We start from the raw sequence: 22,990 nt of genomic DNA on the forward strand, positions 1-22,990 counted from the left end.
GTAATACAGTCTCAGTGAGCTAACTTTTAAATATGGTAAACTTTGCAGTGATGCACACTCAAACTGAAAAGCATTCAGAAAAAGAGCTAGAAGTGTACCCCGAGGTCCAAGAGATCTGTTTCAAGGTAAGAGATCGAACCCAGTTCCACTTCATTTTTCTAGCAGAAGGGTAAGAAATGAATAAATCATCAATTACAAATGCCAAATTACAGCAGGATTTCTGGTATGTTTTATGTACCAGATGATAAATAATAATTAGAAGCGGTTCAGACTAGAAATAAATGGAGAATACCTCCGTGATAATGATGAACGTTCAGAAAATGAGTACAAAGGGCAGTTTTTGAGGAGGACACCATATTAATATTGTGATTTGCATCCTTCCTTGAATAAAACTCCGCATATCTATATTGAACAAGAATCATCTCAGCAATGTTCTAAACACCAGTCACAACAAGAAGCAGCAGATCCAGCTAATACTCATCCCTCTGTGACAATCAAAGCTAACAGCTAACCTAGATTTTCAGACTCAGCAAAAATAAGCTATTGCCATGGGTGATCCAGGAATGGAGGCAATACTGCATGGATACAGAGCATAGCTGGATTTTAATAATCAAAATGCTAAGCTAGAATACCTCCGTGATAATGATGAACGTTCAGAAAATGAGTACAAAGGGCAGTTTTTGAGGAGGACACCATATTAATATTGTGATTTGCATCCTTCCTTGAATAAAACTCCGCATATCTATATTGAACAAGAATCTCAGCCACAACAAGAAGCAGCAGAGACGTTTTCCAGCTAATACTCTTCCCTCTGTGACAATCAAAGCTAACTTTTACACTAGATTTTCAGACTCAGCAAAAATAAGCTATTGCCATGGGTGATCCAGGAATGGAGGCAATACTGCATGGATACAGAGCATCAAGCCTGTTCTAAACACCAGTCACAACAAGAAGCAGCAGAGATGTTTTCCAGCTAATACTCATCCCTCTGTGACAATCAAAGCTAACTTTTACACTAGATTTTCAGACTCAGCAAAAATAAGCTATTGCCATGGGTAATCCAGGAATGGAGGCAATACTGCATGGATACAGAGCATAGCTGGATTTTAATAATCAAAATGCTAAGCTAGAAAGGATGAATTCAACTGATGAATACAGTTAATCTTCCAATTATAATCTTCCAACAGGATTTCAGGGTCCCTTCCTTTTGAAGTTAATTGAAGTTTTTCCACTGACTTCAACAGAAGAAAGATTAGGATCTCTTAACAAACTCGCTTGATAAATTAATACTTTTGGATTACTTTCATCATCTTAGAGAACATATCTACAGTTAGAAATTTATTCTTGTCTCAAGCAAAGTCCACATTTTTAAGCCTACAGTAAAACAGTAAAAAATAGCCACAGGTTCAAGCCAAGTCACCCTACTGGCATCACATTTACTGGACCCAGGTGACATGTATTTCACCCTGACTTTAGTCAGCACTGGATCAGCTTCTGAATTGCTGGACTTAAAGCTTGTGCTTTTTTTTTTTTGCAGTCTACCCTTGGAAATGTTTCAACTGTATTTCTTCCTCTTACCCTTCTAAGTTAATACCTGTCACTAGTCCTAAATGGGCACTTCTGCAATCTACAATCCTTTATTTCTGGAACAAAAACAATATATGCTTACCTATCCCTGCACAGCTGGTGTGACTTTTGAATCCTGCCTTAGAGGTACTTGGTTCCTAACTTGTCTAAACTTATTTCCTGCTGGGAGTTCAGCAAAAGTGACAACTGCTGCATCTCTACTCAGCACTCACAGTGCCTGGCTAACATACCCTAGTCCTTGTCTGGAGGTCATCTTTAGCTTTAAGATGGTAACTCAAACCCTGGTTGTTCACGTTTAATCCGTAGTATGGACCTACAACTTGCATGTTTCCTACAATACATTGTGTGACAGTGTCTTAACACGCACCAGATGCAACAACCTTTTAGTTATCAGCTGTCTGTGTTGGATTTCAGTGATAATCTGTCCACTTTCTCCGCTACAAATTCCTTTGCCCCTCCCCAACTTCTAAGACCGGTATAAAACATCCATAGACAAATCCTCATTCCTGTCTTAGCTTCACCAAATATTAAAATAGGGAGAGTTTCTCACTCATAACAGCATGTCAGAAAAGGCTGCACTCTGACATGAACAGACAAGAGTGTGATCAGATACTTACCCACACACTTTGGCTCCTTTGAATCCCACTGTGAGGTTCCCTGGCAGGTGAGTTTGGTGTTTCCTTCTATTTCATAGCCCTCATTGCAGGTCACAAAACATACTGTCTTATAGGAGATATCAGCTGTTGAACAATTAATGTGTCCGTTTTCAGGAGCCCAAAGTTTGGGACATGTTCGAACTGCAAAGGGAAAAAAAACGCCAGTTCACTCTGCAGCACTGAGAATCAGTGGAGTTGCACTAGTTTGCCCAGGTTTTCAGAAGTGGGACAGGTACTGGCTTGTACACTAGTTACAGCAGTTTGTACAAAGGGAATAGGGTTGGAACAGGACTGATTTTTTTCAAAGACTTGATGCCTTCCTCTTCTTGAAACAGTCTTACATAGCATGTATGAGGTTGGGCACATACTTCCAAGCTCACGTAAGTTCTGATATATGTCCAGGCTAGCAAACTAACTGTGCTCAGAAATGTTCCTAGCTATTGAAGGCATCCTGCACACAGTGTGTGGCCTGTGCTAGTAATGTCTATCAGCCTTCAAAATGGGACAGCTACAGGCAAATGGAATCCTATGGAAAAGTGTGTGTCTTTAGAAGTTTCTAATCCCCCAGCCATGCCTGCGAGTTCTTTGGGGGATTTCCAACTGGCAGTCTGGTACGGGCTGAGTGAGCGCCAGGGAAGAGGCTAAGAGCTTATTAACAGGGCAGATGACAGTTTCCCAGTACTCAGGAACATTCTCAGGCACTCTGGCGTGTATTGATGTAGACACAGACACGTGTGAGCCCCCACAAATCAGAACAGCAGACATTCATCATGGTGAGGGGGAGAGAGAGAGGAAGAAGGAATACAAGGCATTCATAGACAACAGGACCGTAAGAGATGAAAAGGAAGAAACCAGGTTGTTGCTGAGACAGAAGAGACCCTTCTGGTGTAGGGCTCCCCATGGAGGCAGTCCTGGCTGCTGCTCAGCACAGAGGCCTTTCTCCTGCCATGTCTCACAAACACTGGAAGCAGCATGATGCCAAGGAGAACGCAGTCCTGTCCAGGATGCGTGTGCAGAAAGGGAAGTGGGGCATGGAGGGTGATCCTCAGATTGTCTTACCGTTTTGTTACTGAATCCTGATGGTGCAATTTAACATAAAGCTACACTGTAATTAAGACTGATCCCAAAACAGCTGAATGACAGTCAGAAGAAGAAAGTAGTAGCACTGGTATGGCCTGGATTTATATTCTTTGTTTCAGTGTCATAACCTCAAGCTCTTCTACTAGGACCTCCTTCCTTTGCACTGCCTCCAGCTCTCCTCCTCTCCAGCCAGTATCTTACGCTTCTGCATTTGTCTCCTTGCTCCCCTCTGGACAAGACTCTGAGCTACATACACACTGCCTGGCCTTTGGGTCCCTCAAACACCTAAGCTGTACACACCTACTGTCTGGCCATGACTGTGTGATGATGATAAATGTATGACAACCGGGTGATAGCAAGCCCAAATGGGTAGATGCCTGCTGGGGTCCTAGTGCACGTTTTCCTTCAACAATTCATGCCTCTCTTCAATAACCAGCTAATGATTTTCCAAAATCAGCGGAAAACTTGTATGGTTGAAAACTCTGCTCTCAGCTGAAGCTGAAAAATACTGCTCAGTATGTTCAATAGTTATTAGGGGGAGAAAAACACACAAGGGCAAACAGTGTAACTGCTCAAAAATAGAAGACTACAGTTCCCTAAACTCTGTTCTCCCTGGATTGTCTTCCACAGTTTCTGTTGACCTTGCTGGCAGGAGGGCAAGCTCTGGTGACGGGTGGCATCAGAGATCTGGACAACTTCTTCACTGTGGTTTGGGATGCTGACTTTACCAACCAACCCATCCTTGCTGCTGCCAGATAGGAGGCAAACCATGAGCTCCTCTCCAAATACACTTGAAAATAAGCCAACCTGAGAACTTTCTCTCCTTTTCCCTGTAGCTGTTTATTCTGCACACTGATTAGACAGGACACGCCTACAAGTGGACACACAGACTGAACAGATCACTATACACCCTCAAACTAATAAATGGGCAGATACCCTGAGCGCTCCTTCAAATGAAAGCCAGCTGTATAAATGCCAATAACTGTAAGACCCTCAAGATATAAAAACCTCACGTTAAATAATGTCTTTTTTGAAAACAGCTATAGTAGCACCTGAGTGGAAAAAAAGGTCTGTAGCAAAACCTATGTATATTGGATAGGAAAGAAAAAATGCTATTCAGATGCACCCGATATATCTTTGCATTACCACTGTCTCTGAAAGTACTGTTCCTCTTGTGCTTGCATATACACAGGCATCCTCTAGAAAGTGCATTTAAGAGTATAAAAAAAGATCTTGAAACCTCCATCTTGCGAGAGGCACTCTGAGCTTCAGAGCAGCTTCCTAATACGCTGTATCTTAACTGTAGTAGAGTAAGAAAGACATTTTTACAGCTGAATCACACATGCTTTATAGAGAAGAGAATAGGCTTTCTCTTTTAAGGTTTCTATGCAAGGTTTTAATACCCAATCTGTGGTAAAAGAAAGCAAATACTACCAAACTCTACGGCAGTATTGAGGAAGCCTGAATGAATTAAGAGCACTGAGGAGGCTCTCAGCAATATCAATGTGCCTACAGAGAAGGCACTCCCTTCCACTACCCGGGAAGTCCAGCCACCTCTTCTGGAAGGACTGCATGGCTGTAGTGCTCCTGTCTCCTCCGTGTTTCAATGTTCATGCTTACTCAGTGTCTCAGTATGGCTCTGGCAGAAACCTGTAACTGAGCCCATGTTATCCTGGTTATCGTTCCATGCATTAAACACAAAACCATCCTCTTGCCAATAAAGCATTTTCCATGACAAAGAAATATTTCCATAAAGCCAGTGAAAACAACAACAACGGTATATTCTGCTTGCTCTGGGTTTTCTCCTAATACATTTTTCTGGATTAAATACACACTTTGTAGTTGTTTTTTTCATGGGTCACTGTTAATTGCATGACATGACTGCATTAATCACTTTCCAATAGCACAAAAGATTTTAGCTAGCAGAACAACTGAGGAGTGTTTAATGTCAAAATCCAAAGCAGTGCAAAGGGATTTTCCTTCACTCTCCCTTCCTAATTTATGTGATAAAATTCTCCTGGGATTAACAAGACAGCTATAAACTGTGCCTTTGATCTTGCTCCCTTTCATAGTCTGAGTGAATCGAGACTAGCAGATCCAGCACATGTAAAGGTAGGACTTTTTAATTTTTTTTTTTAATTGGAAGTCTTCAGTATGATGGAGGATGGCACAAGAAAAGCAAAAATATATCCTTTCAATGCTTCAAAGGATATTAACTCAACATCAAGACAATATCAAGGCAGACTTTTCTCTTCCCCCACCTTCCAGACAAATTCCCTGTTAAAGGAAGATCATGCACCAACACCCAATAGGTGAATATTTTTAAATGCTCCAGAAAGTTTTCCAAGTACTAGAATCTTCCACTTCTCTATAGATGGTGAGGATGAAGGATCCTTTCTTTGTGGCTGACTGCAGCCTTCCCCAGATTTTTTGTACTGGAAGCTACTGTGTGACAGAAGCTTTGACAGGCAGGTGCTCTTTCCCAATATCCCAGTCTACCTGAAGTAGCATACATCTTCAGTCCATGTTTTGGCTGCTGGGAAGTCAACAGCTCTAAGTCTAGCTTCTCAAGATACCCTCATAGTACTGGCCAGCAACTTATTTTCTATTGAAAGCTTCTCCTTCCTGCCTTCTGTCACTAGAAGCTATAAAGGAAGACTTAAGTTTTCCAGGATTATCTGAAGAAGAGTCCTGCAATGTAAGCAGAAGTGAACTGCTATATAAGAATGTCCTGAGGAACTGATCTGTGGCTCAGATCCCTCCTTTCAGAACCATGACTTGCTGTTTCTTTAAGGGCTGCAGTGTTTGCTGTAGTGGCATAAAGTGCTAATGCCTCCAAGGATCTATCCTGCCTCTTTCCCTGAACTCAAGGCCAGGGCAAGAGTTACAGAAGGAGCTGATGACTTCTTATTTACTAGCTTCCAGTGCAGCATGAAGTCAAGTGCATCCAATTCAAGTTAAAGATGTTGAACTACAACCTGCGGCTGTTGAAGAGATGAGGGCTGCTACCTGTTTTTTCAGGCCCTCCTTGGAAGACATACCAGACAGGACTACCTGGGGATGCGGTTCCCCTTCTAAATCATCAAGAACCCAACCACAGGCAGAGACAAGTGATAACAAAGCAAAACGTGTTCCTATGTACTTGTAAGAGCTCCTGGAATAATGTTTTTCAGGATGCTCTTTCCCATGTCTCCTCCCTTTCACACCTTCTGTTTATTTCCTTTCCAGCTCACATTCTCTTACAGTCAACTTCTAGGATACTGCCAGTTGTTCCCTAGTGAAACTCCACTCAAAATTCTTCTGAAGACTATGCTCAAGGCCCAAGCTTTCCTATTTTTCATGAGAAGGAACTGTAAGAAAGCAAAATGGAATTCTTCCATGGTTAATGTCTCCCAACGCCAATGCCCATTTATGCCAGGAGTCTGGTGGATATTCTAACACACCCATGTGGCAAGGTCTTGTTATATATTCGACTACTTTGTAGGTTTGCTGGATTTACATAACGTAGATACAAAATTCATAGAAATTAGGTGGAGAGAGGTTTAAGGAAGGAGAGTGTAGATTCACTTGCAAAAGACTGTCTGCCTAGTAAACACTGCTCTGCATTGCCTATTGTAGATGTCCTCCTTCCATTTTAGGAAGGAGGGAAACGGAGTGATTGGAGTGGGAGTTTACCTTTGGAACATTCTTTCACCCAAGAGCTAACAGGATCAGATTTGCACGTCCAACTATGTAGTGAGCAGAGAAAAGTACTGTTAAGAACAAACTAATCCAACAGAAAAAGACTTTTCAAACACATGACATCCATACCTCTGCAAGTAGCCTCTGATCCAGACCATTGACCATTTGGCTGACAAAGCCGGATGCTGCTTCCCACGAGATCAAATCCTGCTTTGCACCGGATCCCGCAGGCAGCATTAAAGTAATTGTTGCAGACATTCTGGACAAAGTAACCATTTTCAGGGGGCTTCAGTTCAGGGCAGTGAACAACTAAATAATTAAACAACCACAACAGAGTTATGATGCTAGCTGGAGTGCAATAGGCTACTGAAGGAAAATGTTATTTTTCATTTCCAACTTGCACCTTGGTCATTTTGTTGTTTTGGAATGACACAGAAAATCTTTCATGCAATTTGACATGTCCTTCACAGTGCAAACACAGATAACAAAATTGTCCCAGCACTGTACTGTGCATTCCAGGGGTACTCTGTTCCTGGATGGAAACACTTACCTTCACAGGTTTGTCCTACAGCACGATATCCCTCCCGACATGTACAATCTTCAATAGAGGTACTTCCTGGTGGAGAAGTATGATTCTCATCAGGACATGAGGTGCAAGTGCTGATTCCACCCGGTGAACCTTCAGGCTTGTATGTTCCTGGTGGACAAGCTGTTGAGCAAAAGAAAACATGACAGAAAGGAGTTCAGGATATCCACCCTTCACAGCCAGCATAATTTTTCAGGTGTGTTGCTTTACTTTTTTACATTTTTTTTTTACCTCATACATCCAGTGTCACTTAGGGTAGGAGCATTCTCCACTTAAAGTGGGGTGAACTAAAGCCCACCAAACTTGGTGGAGGTCTCTCCAGTGACTGCCTGGGGGCTGATATTAAGTCCATGATTAATCTTGAAAAGAAGCCCAGTCCCAGAAGACACACCAGATTTTCACTGATAAAACCTGTGCTGACCTCACAAAGACATTCTTGATTTAGAGGTGTAAAAAATTCATTCAGACAAAATCCTTGCCATTCAAAACTACACTGAAGTTTAATGCATACAAATTCTTAGCAACAAGCTAACACAAGCTAGCAAAAACCCCTGCCCTTGATTTACACATTATGATTATATATGATCTACACACTATACTTGCTAAAATGCATGAACCACAAACAATGAAGCAATTAATCAAAGCAACTGCTCCCTGAAGCTTTTGCACTCATTTACATCCCATTTAATATTTTTAACTCTGTGCATCTACATGCACAAGCCATAAAGAGATTCAAGAGATGTCTTCAGAGGCAGGGAAAACACATAGGGAAAAGGCACCTTTCATCTGAGAACTTCAGATTGGTTGGGTAGGTCTGAGTTTTATCTCTCTCTGCCTTGAATTCTGTTCTTCAGGAAACCACCATAATCATCCTTATTTATTTCACAGGATGATGTGAGAAACAGGGGAGTGACTACTCAACAGGTGGTGATAAAGTGAAGTATTGATTGATCAGATTACCACTTGAAACAGAATTCAAAGACACTTGCTCTGAAAAACATACCGCCTGATGTAAAGTTCAGGAAATTTTTTGAGAAGGTTATGTAATAATAACACTGAAACCCAGCCAAAAAAGCTCTCATTTCATTAATTTCACTGTCTACAAATTTTCCTAATGGCCACACTTTCTCTTGCAGACTGCAACTCAGCCTCTCATTTCCTCCCCTCAGTACAGTCACTTTGTACCATCTGATGTAGCTCAGGATGGTATAAAGAACTGTACAACCATAAACGCCCTCAAGTGCCTTCCTCCTTACATAGTCAGATGTGCTCTGCTTCTGGAGCAAATCTTTCCTATTGAGGTATATTTCCTGGAGTTCAGAGATTCTGGCAGCATCAGTCTCTTTTCTTTGGTAGATACTGGACCAGCTCTGTTTGTTCTGTGAGTTGGGTAGCGACTCTTGTCTTTAATTAATGAAAGCAACTTCCTGCTTTCTAAGCAACTGGGAAAAAAAAAAAAACCTCAAAACAACCAAAAGAAACCCCAGTCTCCTTTTTCCTCACCTGTCACGGAAGAATTGACTTTCATATGCCAAATTTTATGGATTACACCTTAAAAAATCAACCCATATGAACAGTTAGCGCTTCTTTCCAGAAGGAGCATGGTCTTTTGAATAGCTTCCAGAGATTATATTTGTTTCCTTTTCAGAAGAATTCACAGTTTTATTTTGAAGAAAGCAACCGAGTAGCTAGCAGTTAAGAGGTGATTTTGGGTGCTGTAAATTGGCTTCACAAATCTGTTTTTTAAACACACTTTTAAAAAGACAATGCAAATACCTAACCAGTAAAGGATGTAAGTGCAAATCAAAGCATTTCAGGAAGGAAAAAGGGCAGAAAAATCCAATCAGAATTAGAGCCAGGAATTTTTTGTGTTTGTTTTGGGACTTTTGGAAAAGCATTTGCAAAAAAATCCCTTTCCTATAGTTCACTTGCTCTTCCCATCCAAGACATTCCTCTTGGACTGTTACTGCTTCTTTCCTCTCTTCTGTGCAGAAATCCCCTCCTTGGACATTAGGTCTTGCCGAAATACTCTCTCATGCTTCAGACGATCACCTCCAAACTGGCGAAGCATGAGAGGTAGTACTCGAAAATCTCTGAAATAGTGCCCTCTGGCACTTTGTGGAAGTCTCTGTGCATCCTTGTCAAAACTAATTGGTATCCAGCAGAAAGTGATGAAGTACATTCAAAAGGATACAGAAAGAGTGCAAGTTAAGCATCACAGGGGACCTGCTGTATGACAAAGCTGCCCTCCGTGTGCCAGCAAAAGTAAATTAATGTGTGGCATATAAAATGACATCTAAAGAAGTGTTTCATTAAAAAAAACAACAAAACAACAACACCCCAACCTAACGTTTCTCTTTCTTGCAACCTCACCTTAGATGAAGAAGCAGCAGCTATTTTCTGTTTCTGTTCTGAGAACTATGGGATAAAAATAATCACCCATTCTATGATGTGGGCATTTTTAACAACAAACCCAGTAATTTGCTTAGGCCTTTGAATCAATCTGGCTTTGACAAAAATAGTTCATTCTGAAATTACACTTACAATTTGCTCTTCCCAGTGAAGCAGCAGGAGGTAAATCATACTGTTAAAATGGCTATTAATGTCTCTATTGGGAAAGACAAATTTCCCCAAATGTCCTGATCCTTCTTCTATGCTTCAAATGCTTTCCACTGCCTTTCTAGAAAGTTGAACTACATTCTATCTTGGCTTTTTATGCAGAATTTTCTCCAAACCTGAGTCCCTGAACTGCTCATTGACCCTGCATCTCCCCTTGATGTATTCAGCTACAAAACTCCATGCAAGCTACATTCACAATTTTCACAAGGTAACACTTGGTTACAGAGCTATTTCCAAGTGTGTGAGATCACACAGTCTATCCTGTGATACCAACAGATGGTTTAAGAATGGAGCATAAGTATGCTGACCTCTCTGCACTTCCATCACAGCCGTAGAGGTTAGTCTGGCCACAGCTTAGGCTAACCATCCAAAATCAGCTGTGGAAGAGCAGAGCTTTGGCCATCTGCTGTAGGCTGGGCTTGCCTAGTCTGCAGACCCATCCCCTCCTGCTCCAGACAGCACTACAGCATGGCCCAAGTCTACACACAGCAATGCATTCAGAGACAAGAGGGAACTTGAGGGGCAAGCACATCTGAAGAGCACACGTGGCCCCATCCATGACTGATCATACAGGTGTCTCTCTGGGGTCTCTTCTGAGAATCAAGCAGTGCCAAATTTTCATTGCGTTCTAGTCACCAGTCTGCACTCACCAACATGCCCTCTATAACCGCAAAAACTGACTGCAGGGAGAGATCATCTTCTCCAGTGCTCATCTGTAAAAACAATGTAAATTTTTTTTCAAGGCTTGCTTCCCCTTGCCAACAATGTGATGGTATAAAAAGGCTCAAAACAGCATGTGAATGAACCCCAGTGCAAACAAGCATCAACCTGTCACTGTCAAGAATGATAAAAAAGGCAAAAATTTTAAAATGGGGAAACAATTTTAACAGTATCAGCCTTTAAACAGAGAGGACACTTATGTGCACATCTGCATGTATGATCTTCTCAACAAAAGATTTAACTACTGCCTATATGTGAACCATGTTGTTCTTTGCCCAGAAGCAAGGGGAGGAGCAAGGAAATGCTTTTTGTTTAATGTAATTCCCCTCTTGAGACCAGAACAGTGAATGCTGAGTTACACCAGAGGATTAGCTCTTTGTTACAGGAATGAAAAGATATCTGGAAGCAGGGATTAGTGTGCTAACTCAAACAAGCACAGGCCCCAAACTCCCCAAGCACACAAAGATGGCTCACATTGAAGTTGTCATCAACAACAACAACGTGCTTTCATAAAATGGTAGATATTCATCAACAATTCACATTCAGCTTCTATTGTCTGTGGTAATGACAGTGCAATAACCTTCTGATCAGAAATGGGAATGAAATAACACATGCTTACTTCAGCATGCCTCCTGCATTTTCCTCCTCAGTTATGCTCTCCTAGGGTATACAACTAACTGAAAAAACGTAAGAAAATCCAGTGTGTCTCTTCTGTTTTTGAACACTACAGGGCTTGATGACTTCTTAGGTCACCAATGGAACACACTTTCTTACTCCTTTATCTATCAAAAAAAATCAAGTTGCGCATAGAAAAGAAATCACTAGAAAGGAAATATGCCACAGGTTTGCTAGAAACAAAGACCCACAGGGTAGGCATAAAAACGTATCAGACAACGCATATGTACTGACAGCATAACTATATGTCAAGACATTGCCTGAAGCTGAACAATGGACATGGAAAGTTGGGAAAGTCCACCAAAAAATCGAAGAACAGACCTTCAAATTCAGTAGGAATTCTTCTCCTCTGCCTGCCTACAATAATGACAAATTTGATATTTTAATCTTCAAGCAAGAATAATTTAACATTGTAAAAGTGACAACATAAAACAAGGTATATTTCAGAGATTCACCAAACACTTAACATGTATTATCCAGTTTGGCTTTTTGTAAACTGCAAATACTAAAGCCAGTGGCAAAGTTAAGCCAACCGGTATTGAACCCACATAATGGCATGAAGACTCCAGTCTGGATTTAAACAGGTAGAGATTATGTGTCAAAGGGTTCTACTCCGTGACACAGGGTCACTATTCTTCCTCTGAATGTACGAGTACAAATTTTAAGGATAAACAATTCTGCCTTAAAAATGTAAATCTGTTAAAATCCTGGGACAGCAGGCAAGCTCAATTTCCTCTCCTACTACGCTAAGGTATCTAAGTCACTGAAATGGAATTATTCTTCATTTATTCCAGCGTAAGAGAGAGGAGAGTCAAACTCCATGTATTTCAAAGATTAATTTGAGGGATTTTGTATTTTCTTCAACGCATAATTTCTCCCACTAACTACATTTACTAAGTAATCCCTGGCATGAGCTGTTTTTTCCACACTTGAGGCTTGAAGGATCCGATTAAGGGTTTATCTTTTGCGGGATATGGCAGGAATCAGCTAGGCAATATCCTGCTCTCTCCTGCATCAACTTGAGCTCTATTCGTACACTGCTACTGTGATGATTGTAGTCTCTAATTCTCATTTTTCCCCATATGTGTAAGGCCTAAATGAAATGACACCTTGATGCAAATCACAAATACATAAATAGTCTTTATAACTCAATCCCCAGACTTCTTAAATGAGGAAAGAAAGCCTACTTTTCCATTTAATCAAACTGGTTTTATGCTACTGTAATTACTTCTATGACACTGATTACATGGGTACGCATTCAACATAATGAAGTGGTGAATCTGTCCCAGAATCAGAGTATACCATGAATACCTATTCTTATTTTGGTTTGTTGGTTTCTACTGGTTTGCAATCATTAGGTCACAGAATCTCTAAACAATGATCACTGGATGTTTGTATTCAATTCTTTCCCTGTTTCCTCAGTTTTTGTTACTGAACATACATGGACAGGAGATTTTTGGTTACGTGGATCTTTGACCTAGCATATGAGGTCTTGTACTTTTATTTATTCATTGGAAGTTATGTGGAAGTGTGTGCCTAGAACTACTTTGAATTATAGTTCACAACATCAGGACAACCAAAACCTCAAATTAACTCACATTTATGCCCTTGAAGGAGAACTACAGCCTGAAGGTGTGGACTCTCTCTCCCACTGCGTTACTTCATCTAAGATTCTTGTGCCTTGGCAACAGCAAAAAAAAAAAAGAAAATTAGAAAATATGTCACCCTGACCTTTGTGTGTGTGAAACAAGTGCTGTGGTAGCTGTATTTGCCATCAGTCATGTTTTAAATTTCCCACCATGAATGGGCCTGTCCTGGTTTCGGCTGGGATAGAGTTACTTTTCTTTCTAGTAGCTGGTATAGTGCTGTGTTTTGGATTTAGTATGAGAATAATGTTCATTAAAAACTGATGCTTCAGTTACTGCTGAGCAGTGCTTACACAGAGTCAAAGCCTTTTCCTGCTTCTCGCCCCACCCCATCAGCGAGTAGGCTGGGGGTGCACAAGAAGTTGGGAGTGACACAGCTGGGACAGCCGGACCCCAACTGACCGAAGGGACATTCCGTATCATATGACATCATGCTCAGCATACAAACTAGGGGAAAAATTGTTGGGGGTCTGCTGCTCGGGAACAGGCTGGGCATTGGTCAGCAGGTGGTAAGCAATTCCATTGTGCACCACTTGTTTTGTATATTCTTTTATCATTATTATTTTCCCTTTCTTTTCTCTCCTATTAAATTGTCTTTATCTCAATCCATGAGTTTTACCTTTTTTTTTTCGATTCTCTCCCCCATCCCACTGCGGGGGAGTAAGCAAACAGCTGTGTGGTGTTTAGCTGCCTGCTGGGTTAAACCACATGACTATAAAGCTTAGTTATTTTACTAAACAGAAGTAAAAACTTTCATGAGGAAGGAAGTACAAAGAAGTTACAGTACATTATCGTGTGCTACATCTTTCTACCCTGACATCTGCATCTCTCATCGTGACAAGGTACTACATGATCAGATATTGCCTAAGGGCCAGGCTCACCCTCTATTAGAAGAAGCACTAGGAACAAGGGGCTGTTACATATTCCCTGTGACAATGGCCTGCCAAATAAAATATGCTTTACAAGGATAATGCATGGTGTCATGGAGGAAATGGAGATCCCCGTTCTACACCAAGCAGCCAGAGACTTCCTGACACTTTCCCACTTACTGCTGCAGCAGAGGAAGAGTTTGGGATGTCTTGCAGTACTAGTACGCAGTGCTGCCCAACCCTCCCTCCTGCCTCCAAAAACCATTCTGCTGCTGCTGCACGGTTCATTTGTGAGTGGCCTCTACATGGGAAGAACGTGAATAACATGGGAGGCATACTGATGGAAGCCACAATTGCATGAAACTCCCCAGTCCCCTGCCCTCTCCATATATTCCATAGTGATATCTCTTGGCTGTTGCTGTTAACTATTGTATTGTGCAAATGTGGGGCACCAATGTGCCCCAGGATTCTGTAATTTTCAAGTCTATTCTACTAAACCAAACAATGAACCACAGCTGTGGGTTTCTCTCCTGGTGTTTACAAGCCAAAAAATGCTCGGCTTGGGCCAGCAGAAAAACAGACTACCCCAGCCTCTGAAATGTACCTCACTGGACCTGCACATGAAGATCTTTAAGCCTGCTTCTCAAAGACTTTCCACACCCTGGGTCTCTACTGTAGAGACTGCCTCCAGAAGTTAGAGCTTTTGTTGTCATATTTAAGTCATGTGGGAAGGTGGGGTTTTTTAAAATCTCCTATATGGTAGGTTTGTCAGAACAGGCACTTTGTGCCCATGAAATGTCATTGGAAAGGCAAGGAGAAAAAAATATAAACCTTTGGCAGATACTGTAATCCACCTTTCTGCAGTTTGCAACATGTATGGTGCCATAAAAAAAACATGAGCCAGGAGCATGCTAGGATTACAAGAAATATGCGAGGAAGTGGCTTTATTTAAACATTTGACATGTATGACTTGTACAAAGACTGCAAAAGAAAACCTCAAGCTTGCCTTTAAGTGTAGGGATCAGGGAAGGATTTCTGCTAAGTCTCAGCACGTTCTCCAACTCTTTAATATCTCCTGTTATCCCCAGCATGTGCTCTGCATTAATTTCAGACAGCATTGAACCTGCTCATCCATCTGCTCTTTGTCAGTATTCCTTAAGCATCCTTCTTACAGCAACATGATTAGCAATTTAACAAGCTAGATGTCTTCTCCGTTCCTATTTGATGTATTTTGTTCCATCTCTTTATTAGATTTGCAAATTTCCTCTCACTGGAGAGAGCAGGCTGAAACAAGTCAGAAGTTTAGCTACTTCTATACATGATACATAGGGAGAGGTTCACTCAAAGCTTTTTACTGAGTTTACAGACATCAAAACGGCAATATTCCACTACCAAGTAGGCTGCAGCATTTGGAATGACACTTTGAGATGACCTAGCTCTAGATCTTTAAGCACTTCAAACAGTCATAACAAACTTTCAGCAGAAATAACTTGTTCACGATAAAAATGAGAATCTTGGATCCTCTCCCATGGGGCAGAAGAACTGGAAAGTTGCCTGGAAGGAGATGCAGTCCCTTGGGTGAACATCCCATCTTGGTACCCCAAGCATACACAATGTGGGGAACAATCTGCCTGCTGAAGAATACAAGCCCAAGAGCTATCACAGCTTGTAAAAGTTAGGATGCCTACAAGGACCTTCTTCCACAGGGAGGTCTGGCTGTGAGCCACAACTATGCTGAGCATCCCTGGGTAGGCTTGGGGCCCACACATTTAGATAGGATTACTGCAAAGAAATGATTCTGACTGCAAAATACCCTCCTCGGTAATAGCAGCAGTACTGAGAATGTATAGAAAATCCATTTATGCCAAGTTTTAAAACTTTTTAAAAAAGCAGACCAACTATTGTATGTCAAAAACATGGTGAGTGTCTTAAACAGATTCCTATTTGAACCACACACATGCATTGCAAGGACACAGAGCTTTTAAAAGTATTTTATATGTTCTACAATGATAAAAATAAAGACTACTATATACACTTTTACAGAGGGTAACTTCTCTCTTTGTCTCAAAGCATGTGGCTTACTCAGGAATAAAAAAAGAAAATCCTGATTCCATGTACTGTAACTTAAAAAGAAGCCTACCCATGCTTCATTCAAGCTACAAGTTCACAAGATATATCCTGACAACTTGTGCAATTTATATACACAGAAATGGCATTAATGTATTGAAATGAAGCTCTTCTGGTTTAAATCGCAGTGGCATTTTAGACAGTGTTTACATTTGTTGTCTACATAGACACCAAATGTAGCCTCAGTGATACATTTGGAGGGCGTACCCAAAGCAAACATAAACATGCCTATTAGCTGTGGGTATCAGCCTATGCCAGCACTTTTGATTTTTAGAGTTTGGATATTGATTTATGTCCTCATGCCCCTGTATATTTCTAAAATGTATCATGCTAAAAGTGTACAACAAATTTCGAAACTACAAGAAGGTTTTTTTTGGAAATTAACTTAGTTGATTGTGTAAAGTTTGGCATGCAAATAGAGATTATTTATGAATTTATTTATATGCAAGTGAAGGTTTTGTGTCCAAAACTTCGCACACAATCAGACCCTTACTTAAAAGGGGAAATAAAATCAATTCTGAAAATGCTTTCCTCAGAGCAGTACTACTATATAGTAGGCTTCTCTGGACATGGTCTTCACCATAATCACAGACACACATTCCTCAGTAAACCTTGATCACTGCCGATGTGACAGCACATGCTACTCGAAATAGTACTCTTCTAAGTGACCTGGATCTCTGGATAGCTTCCTGCTATTTAAATACATAAACACTGAAAAGGAACATCACCATCCTGTCCTTGCACTATTTTGCCATTTTAATTTACTTGGTGTGAAGTTATATTTTTGTTTTTACAAAACTGTAAAAAAATACAGACAGGCTGAAGTAAAGCAAATTACATTAAAAAGAACCCCAACAGTTTGTTTAGTTTGTGCTACACACAGATGAGCAAATAACTGCTTCAGAGATCTAGTATCTGTCTTGTTTGAAGGCAGTGGAAGCCCAGTTTTCTCTAGGCCTGGTCCAACTATCATACCATGTATCAAATAACTCTGCTCTTCCTTTCAGCTGACAGAAAGGGTTCTGGGTCAAGAAGAAAAAGGGAGGGCCAAGAGACGGACACATTTGCAGAGGGGGATTCAAATCAGACACAAGGAGCAAAATCATTCCATACTTTCTTAGTTTTTCATTACTTCCCATTGTACCAACAAATCCACCAATCCATCATCTCCGTAACAGGATGGACTAATAAGCAGCTACTAGATGCCCAAAGGGCCAAAATTATCCCTAGACCAAATCCCAAGTGATGGCAGTTAGATACATCAGAAGAGTGAAAAAGCTTCATCTGGGCTGCACTATATGCTACTCGGTTAACTTCCGCGTGAGCTAGAGGCACACACTGGAAAGCAAGAAATAGTCCTCCTTTATCCACAACTGGAAAGAGGGACTACTTGGAAAGAGAGAAGTCTGAGCTGGGGCCCGGGAAAAGAAATTGGTTCCTTAACAACTCCTGGTGTGCCACACCCAGAGGAAGCTGGACAGAAATGAGAATCTACTCCACTGCCTGCGACTCTTGGGACATGCTGAAATCACCACAACTCAGCCAGTGCTTGCTCAGCACAGCCTACACTTTCTTCCAGAAGCAGGGAGCAAGAGTCTCGTGTTACATGGCTAACTCAACAGATCACCTTCTCCTGGGATTCCTCAAAGGTAATTTTAACCAAAATAAGGGACTGGGGTTTAGAAGTCGACAAAGCATGCACCCCAAGCTTCACAGCACTGATAGGTTTCTGCAGTGAAGAACATACCTGGTGGTTCAAGATCCATTTCCGTTGTGTTCATCTACTCAGCAACTTGAACGCAGTTTTGTGTTCAATGATTCTTGGGACTTAAGACTCTCTGGTCAAACTGAACAAGCAAGCTGGTTTTCCTGAGAGCAGCAAGTTGCATGAGGAATCCAGGAGGAGTCAGAGACTCCACGTCCTCAGATTTTCTCCTTCTCATTCAGGCAAAAATTGTGAATTTGCTCTCTGGCAAAATATTAACACAACCCTGTATGGTCCTGAATTATTTTACTAGTCTTAATGTGAAACACTCCCTTTCTGCTGTTGCCTCCAACACCCACTCCCAGCAGCTGTTGGTGCTTATGATCATGAAGAAAAAAAAAAAAGATACCTATTTCTGCCTCCTTTCTCTGCAGATCAGAGTAGTTCCAGTTGCTGAATCACAGAGGGGGAATGCAGCAAGTAAAAGTTATTATAAACAGGAAAGTGAAGCCATTTCTGCCAGACCCTCAATAAACTGTCACTACTGCATTAGGTGCCAAACTTGGCCTCTTTTCCACACCCCTTATTTTTATCATTAAATATACTTTTCAACAACAGTGATTATACTCCTATTAAGTAACATTTCTGAGCACTGAAGATATAGCACATGACTGTGCAGATGGAGAACATATGTCACTATTTCCATGTTTATTTACTTAGCAGCCCAGGGGAAGAGTCAGACAGTTTTTGGTTAACTTAAGAGAGCTGAAGCTCATGCAATGGCTCAGGTCAGTAATCAGACAATAAAAAGTGGTGGTTTTGCCAATTATTTTTTTACATATTGTGAAATTAGCCCAGCTATCCCTGTGTAGAGTTCAGTAAACTGTTGTAATCTCGATGTTATAGTTTCTATTTAATTCCTGGAATCACTACTGATACCGATGATTTACTGTGAAAAAATGCCATAAATCCCATTCTCCATTCCTCATGCAAAACTCTTATGGAAACTGACAGGATCTCCTGAATTCTTTTAAAATGATCTAAATATGTAGATCAAAATAGAGTCTCGTTTGTGGAAAGCAAGTGCACCGAGAGAACAACTAGATCACTATGCTCACTATTAATTGCTGCTTGCTCAAGAAACATTTGGAGAAGTGACTGCTTCTCACTTCATCTCCCCCATTTTCCCTTGTCCTTCTCCCCTCTCATTTCTTTGCAAGACATAAAGGAAGTCCTTAAGGACAGATCTGACTCTTGCTAAAGCAATGTCAGCTGCAAGCAAAAGGGTCACCTCAAGTTTGAACTGAAGCAAGGTGTTTTAAGTACAAAGTCCTGTGCCTGCCAACAAAGTGAACTCCACTACCGCAAAAGCTATGGTAAAAAAGATTAAAGATAAAAAAAGATTATGTTGCAGTACCACAATCAAACACACAGCCTTAGTCTTCAGTCTAACAAAGCTTCCTTCTGTGAAGAACCTCTGTTAAAACGTTTCTGACCACCACCTTTGCATCTCCCACTAGACAGCACTAACCTGGTCTCCATCCCTTAGCCACTCTGCAAAGACCTAACCTTCTGCAATGCAGTTCTCCCATAAAGCAGGAATCCCTGGCTAGTCAGTCATGTGTTCGTAAGGCCCCTTGCTGTCAGTGTCGACCAAATGTGCTAAAGTAGCAACCTGTAACATCCAAAGGCTTTACTGAAATGCAGTTGTTTAAACTAGAATGAAACAGCCTGCTGCTGCTGCTGCTGCCACTGCTGCCAAAAAGGGAGCAGGGAAACAGCAGAGTGAGATTCTTTCAAGAACTGTCAGGTGCTCAGCCTGTCTGTACATCGAAGTGAAACTGTGCTCTGTGTCCCACCCACTTCTCCATCCTCCTCTCAGCTTCAAGGGTATTTTTTCCACCTTGAAGAAGCAGAATCACTTGTTCTCTTTCTAAAGGGCACGAGATCCTTTGCATGTTTTGGGAGGAAAAAGGTCTGCCACATTACCGGTCCTACCTTCTTCTCTAAATGCATGCCCTTTTCTGAGCTGTTTTGCCATAAACAAGGCCATCTACACCTGCACACATGGAGAATTAGAAGGAGAACATTCTTAACTGCCACCTGAAAAAAAAAAAAAAAGGTAAGCGGCAGTAATGATTAAATCACTGCTTAATGGACCTAAGACTTATGATTATTAAGCCACTGACTTTTAGCTAGAAAGTCTATTCCTAAACAGCACTTGATTCCAATTAGTTAGGTTCACAAGATAATTAATGCTGTCTAAAAATATCCCAGTTTTTCCTGAGTTGGAGCCAAGTTCTTGGCTAATTTCTTGCACTTTTGCAGACTAAACCAGTGAGCAATGCAAACGACAGAAGATAAACTACCTCTCTGACGTAGGAATGTATGAGGCACTGCACTTTCTATTTCAACACAGGAGGCCTCCCAAAAATGACCTTAAAAGTAGTGAGAATCAATCAATCTCTAACATCACTGGGAGTGAAATTTAAGATGTTACAGACATCTTTGTGAAGCATCACATTCACAGACCTTGAACTTGTTACCTTTAATACTTGTCTGTGCTTCAGCCTTGAGGCAAAAACCAGGAAAGTAACAGCTGTAATCCATCACCTGCATCTTGAAAGATAGGTAGTTAAAAAGAAGTGGGGGAACAAGAAGACAGTAAGGGGCTTCCCACATGTTCTCAGGGTGCAAGTTGCCTTCTTGCCTGTGACACAGTGGAAAGTGCTGCTGAAGAACTGCTGGTGATGGTGAAGAGCTATCAGGAGAGTGAAGACAGTAGAAGCCTGCCTGCATGTCCTGCAGGCTGGCAGAGCATGAGACCTCATTTGTCAACTGGAACTGAGGGCCATGCAAACTGTGCTCTTGGGGCCACAGCATAGCTTAGTACTGCTTCTATGCCAAACTCCTCTGGCACCTAGGCTAGGAGAGCCATTATCGTGGATGAGTACCAAAAAGGAGCATCACTGCTAAGTAGCAGAAAAAGTAGGAATGAAGGTAAGCCTCAGCTACTGCTACATTAAAGAGATACTGGCAGAGAGTGCCTCAGTGTCTGAGCCTGGTATGTTCCTTCTCAGTCCAATTTTTTGTGATCACGTTACTTCTGTTCTCATGGGTTTGGACTGTGGGCACAAAGTGGGCTACTGGTCCACCTGAAAAAGCCATACGTGGATAGAGCTTGGCTACTCCCATTGCTGAAATCAAGTCACTAATGAAGACCAAGTGTCCTTGCCTTTGTGTACTCCTGTGCCATGACCTAACCACCACCCCTGCGCTGTCATCAGGACAGTTTTGTGAAGTGTTTTTGGCCAACCGGGAAGAATATGCGTGCTCACAGAACTGCCATGTTTTAAAAATGGTGTTGTATTTTGTAAGGCACTGTATTTTGAATTTCCATTCAGAAATAAAAGAGAGCAAAATTTATATATGTGTTTTACTCCTCTACAATTCACAATGACATAAAAATTGAAGTGAAGGGATTTGCAAGTGACTGCAGATTTTGATCCTCACTATTTTGAGGCAAAGGCTTAGACTCTGAAAAGAGGGAAATTGAATATTTGCATTTCAGGTGATATTCTTTGCCAAGCTGACAACAGAGATAGGACTAGAGGACCAGAGTATGTTTAGGTATACGAACTAATGCCTCTGTGAGATAGATAACAATGGAAGTCCAAAAGAAACGCCAGCTTAACTACATGTAGCTCTTCTGTTGTATAACCATGAGGTTTGGCAAGCATTCCTTACGATCTGTGTTGACACCAAGACTCTTCAGAATAAGGCTACTCAGCCTCTCACTCTCCTTATTGTACTTAGAAAAACCTAGTCCTGTGAACTGAGTTACCTGAAAGAGTAACTTTTGCAGCACTTCATATTCTTGCAGGCAAACCCCTCTTCCATACCCTTTGTCTTGAGATTTATGGCACCTCTGTGCCACAGAGGTAACGAAGATGCAGAAGATTTAAACTAGTTAGCTGCTGCATTTAAAGGTACTAGAGCACCTCTACACTGGCTTGGACTCCCCAGAGTGAGCACACACACTGTCGCTGCTGTAAGATGCACTGGACTTGCCTCCTATGATGCTAAAGTTATTGCAGCAGGCTTTAATAGACTGCCGTTCCCAGGCCTATGTAGGTTTCACGGGATGCTCTGAGGGCAGCAGATGGGCAAAGCGTGAAATGAGGGACAGGAAGAAAAAACACAGTAACATGCCAACATTTTCCTCCAAAGCTCCAGGCGTTTTTACACAGACATTAAATTCAGAATATAAATATATGCCTTTAACTTAATGTGACTTAAGAGTCTTTCCAGCCCATGTAGATGTAGGTCTTTCTGCGTTCCACCAGAACACTGACATTTCCTGTCTCTATATACAGTTTTTAATACCACCTATGTGTATTTCCAGATAAGAGTTTTTCTGGGGGAACACAGTCAGAACATAGCAAGCACTTTTCTGACATAAACCCATAAAAACTGGAGCTGAAGGGAAGCCTGACAATAGTAATAGGAATGTTGTACTCTGGACTATTCTGTGAAGCCCTAACCAACAAACAGGCTGGAATTAATAACAATAATCTGTGAAAAAAAACATGCAGCGTTAGCAGCCACAATGTAGGAAAGTTCTTGTACTTTATCTTCTGGCATTCTTGCTTAGAAACAAACTACACGCCACAGGGAGATGGAAACTTTGCATGGGTATGTACTATGGCATTTACAAGGGAACACCCTTTGTTTGAACTTTATGGGCCAAAAATCCACTTATTTTTTTAGCTATCCTCAGAATGTTTCTTTTGCTCTCATGGAAAAAAACGCAGCAGATTTGCCTCATGGCCAGGAGAAGGAGCCAGATCTTAGGTTGTTACAAGAGGGTGCAGCTCTGCGTAAAATCAGTACAGCTGCACACACCTACACAGATGGAGATTTTGCCATTCCTCTATGCTTCACACTAATGAAAAACTGCAACTTAGTGCTTAATTGTATTGGGGTTTGTTTCAAATCTGTCAGGCCCAAACAATAACTAAATGACATGACTACAATTA

The 22,990-nt window shown here is 41.3% G+C and overlaps 1 protein-coding gene across 1 annotated transcript in view; it reads right to left on the reverse strand.

Annotated features, from left to right (window-relative positions):
* The window catches only part of SVEP1 (sushi, von Willebrand factor type A, EGF and pentraxin domain containing 1), a 152,475-nt gene that overhangs the window by 83,322 nt on the left and 46,163 nt on the right, over positions 1-22,990 (reverse strand). The window contains exons 6-8 of the mRNA XM_019473913.1: positions 7,555-7,713; positions 7,134-7,313; positions 2,205-2,384 (exon numbers count right to left, since the gene is read on the reverse strand). Coding sequence (XP_019329458.1) covers positions 2,205-2,384; positions 7,134-7,313; positions 7,555-7,713 — 519 coding nt within the window. The remainder of the gene's footprint in view (positions 1-2,204; positions 2,385-7,133; positions 7,314-7,554; positions 7,714-22,990) is intronic.

This window comes from Aptenodytes forsteri, unplaced genomic scaffold (genome assembly GCF_000699145.1).
Source record: "Aptenodytes forsteri isolate BGI_AS27 unplaced genomic scaffold, ASM69914v1 Scaffold103, whole genome shotgun sequence".
Lineage (NCBI taxonomy): Eukaryota > Metazoa > Chordata > Aves > Sphenisciformes > Spheniscidae > Aptenodytes > Aptenodytes forsteri.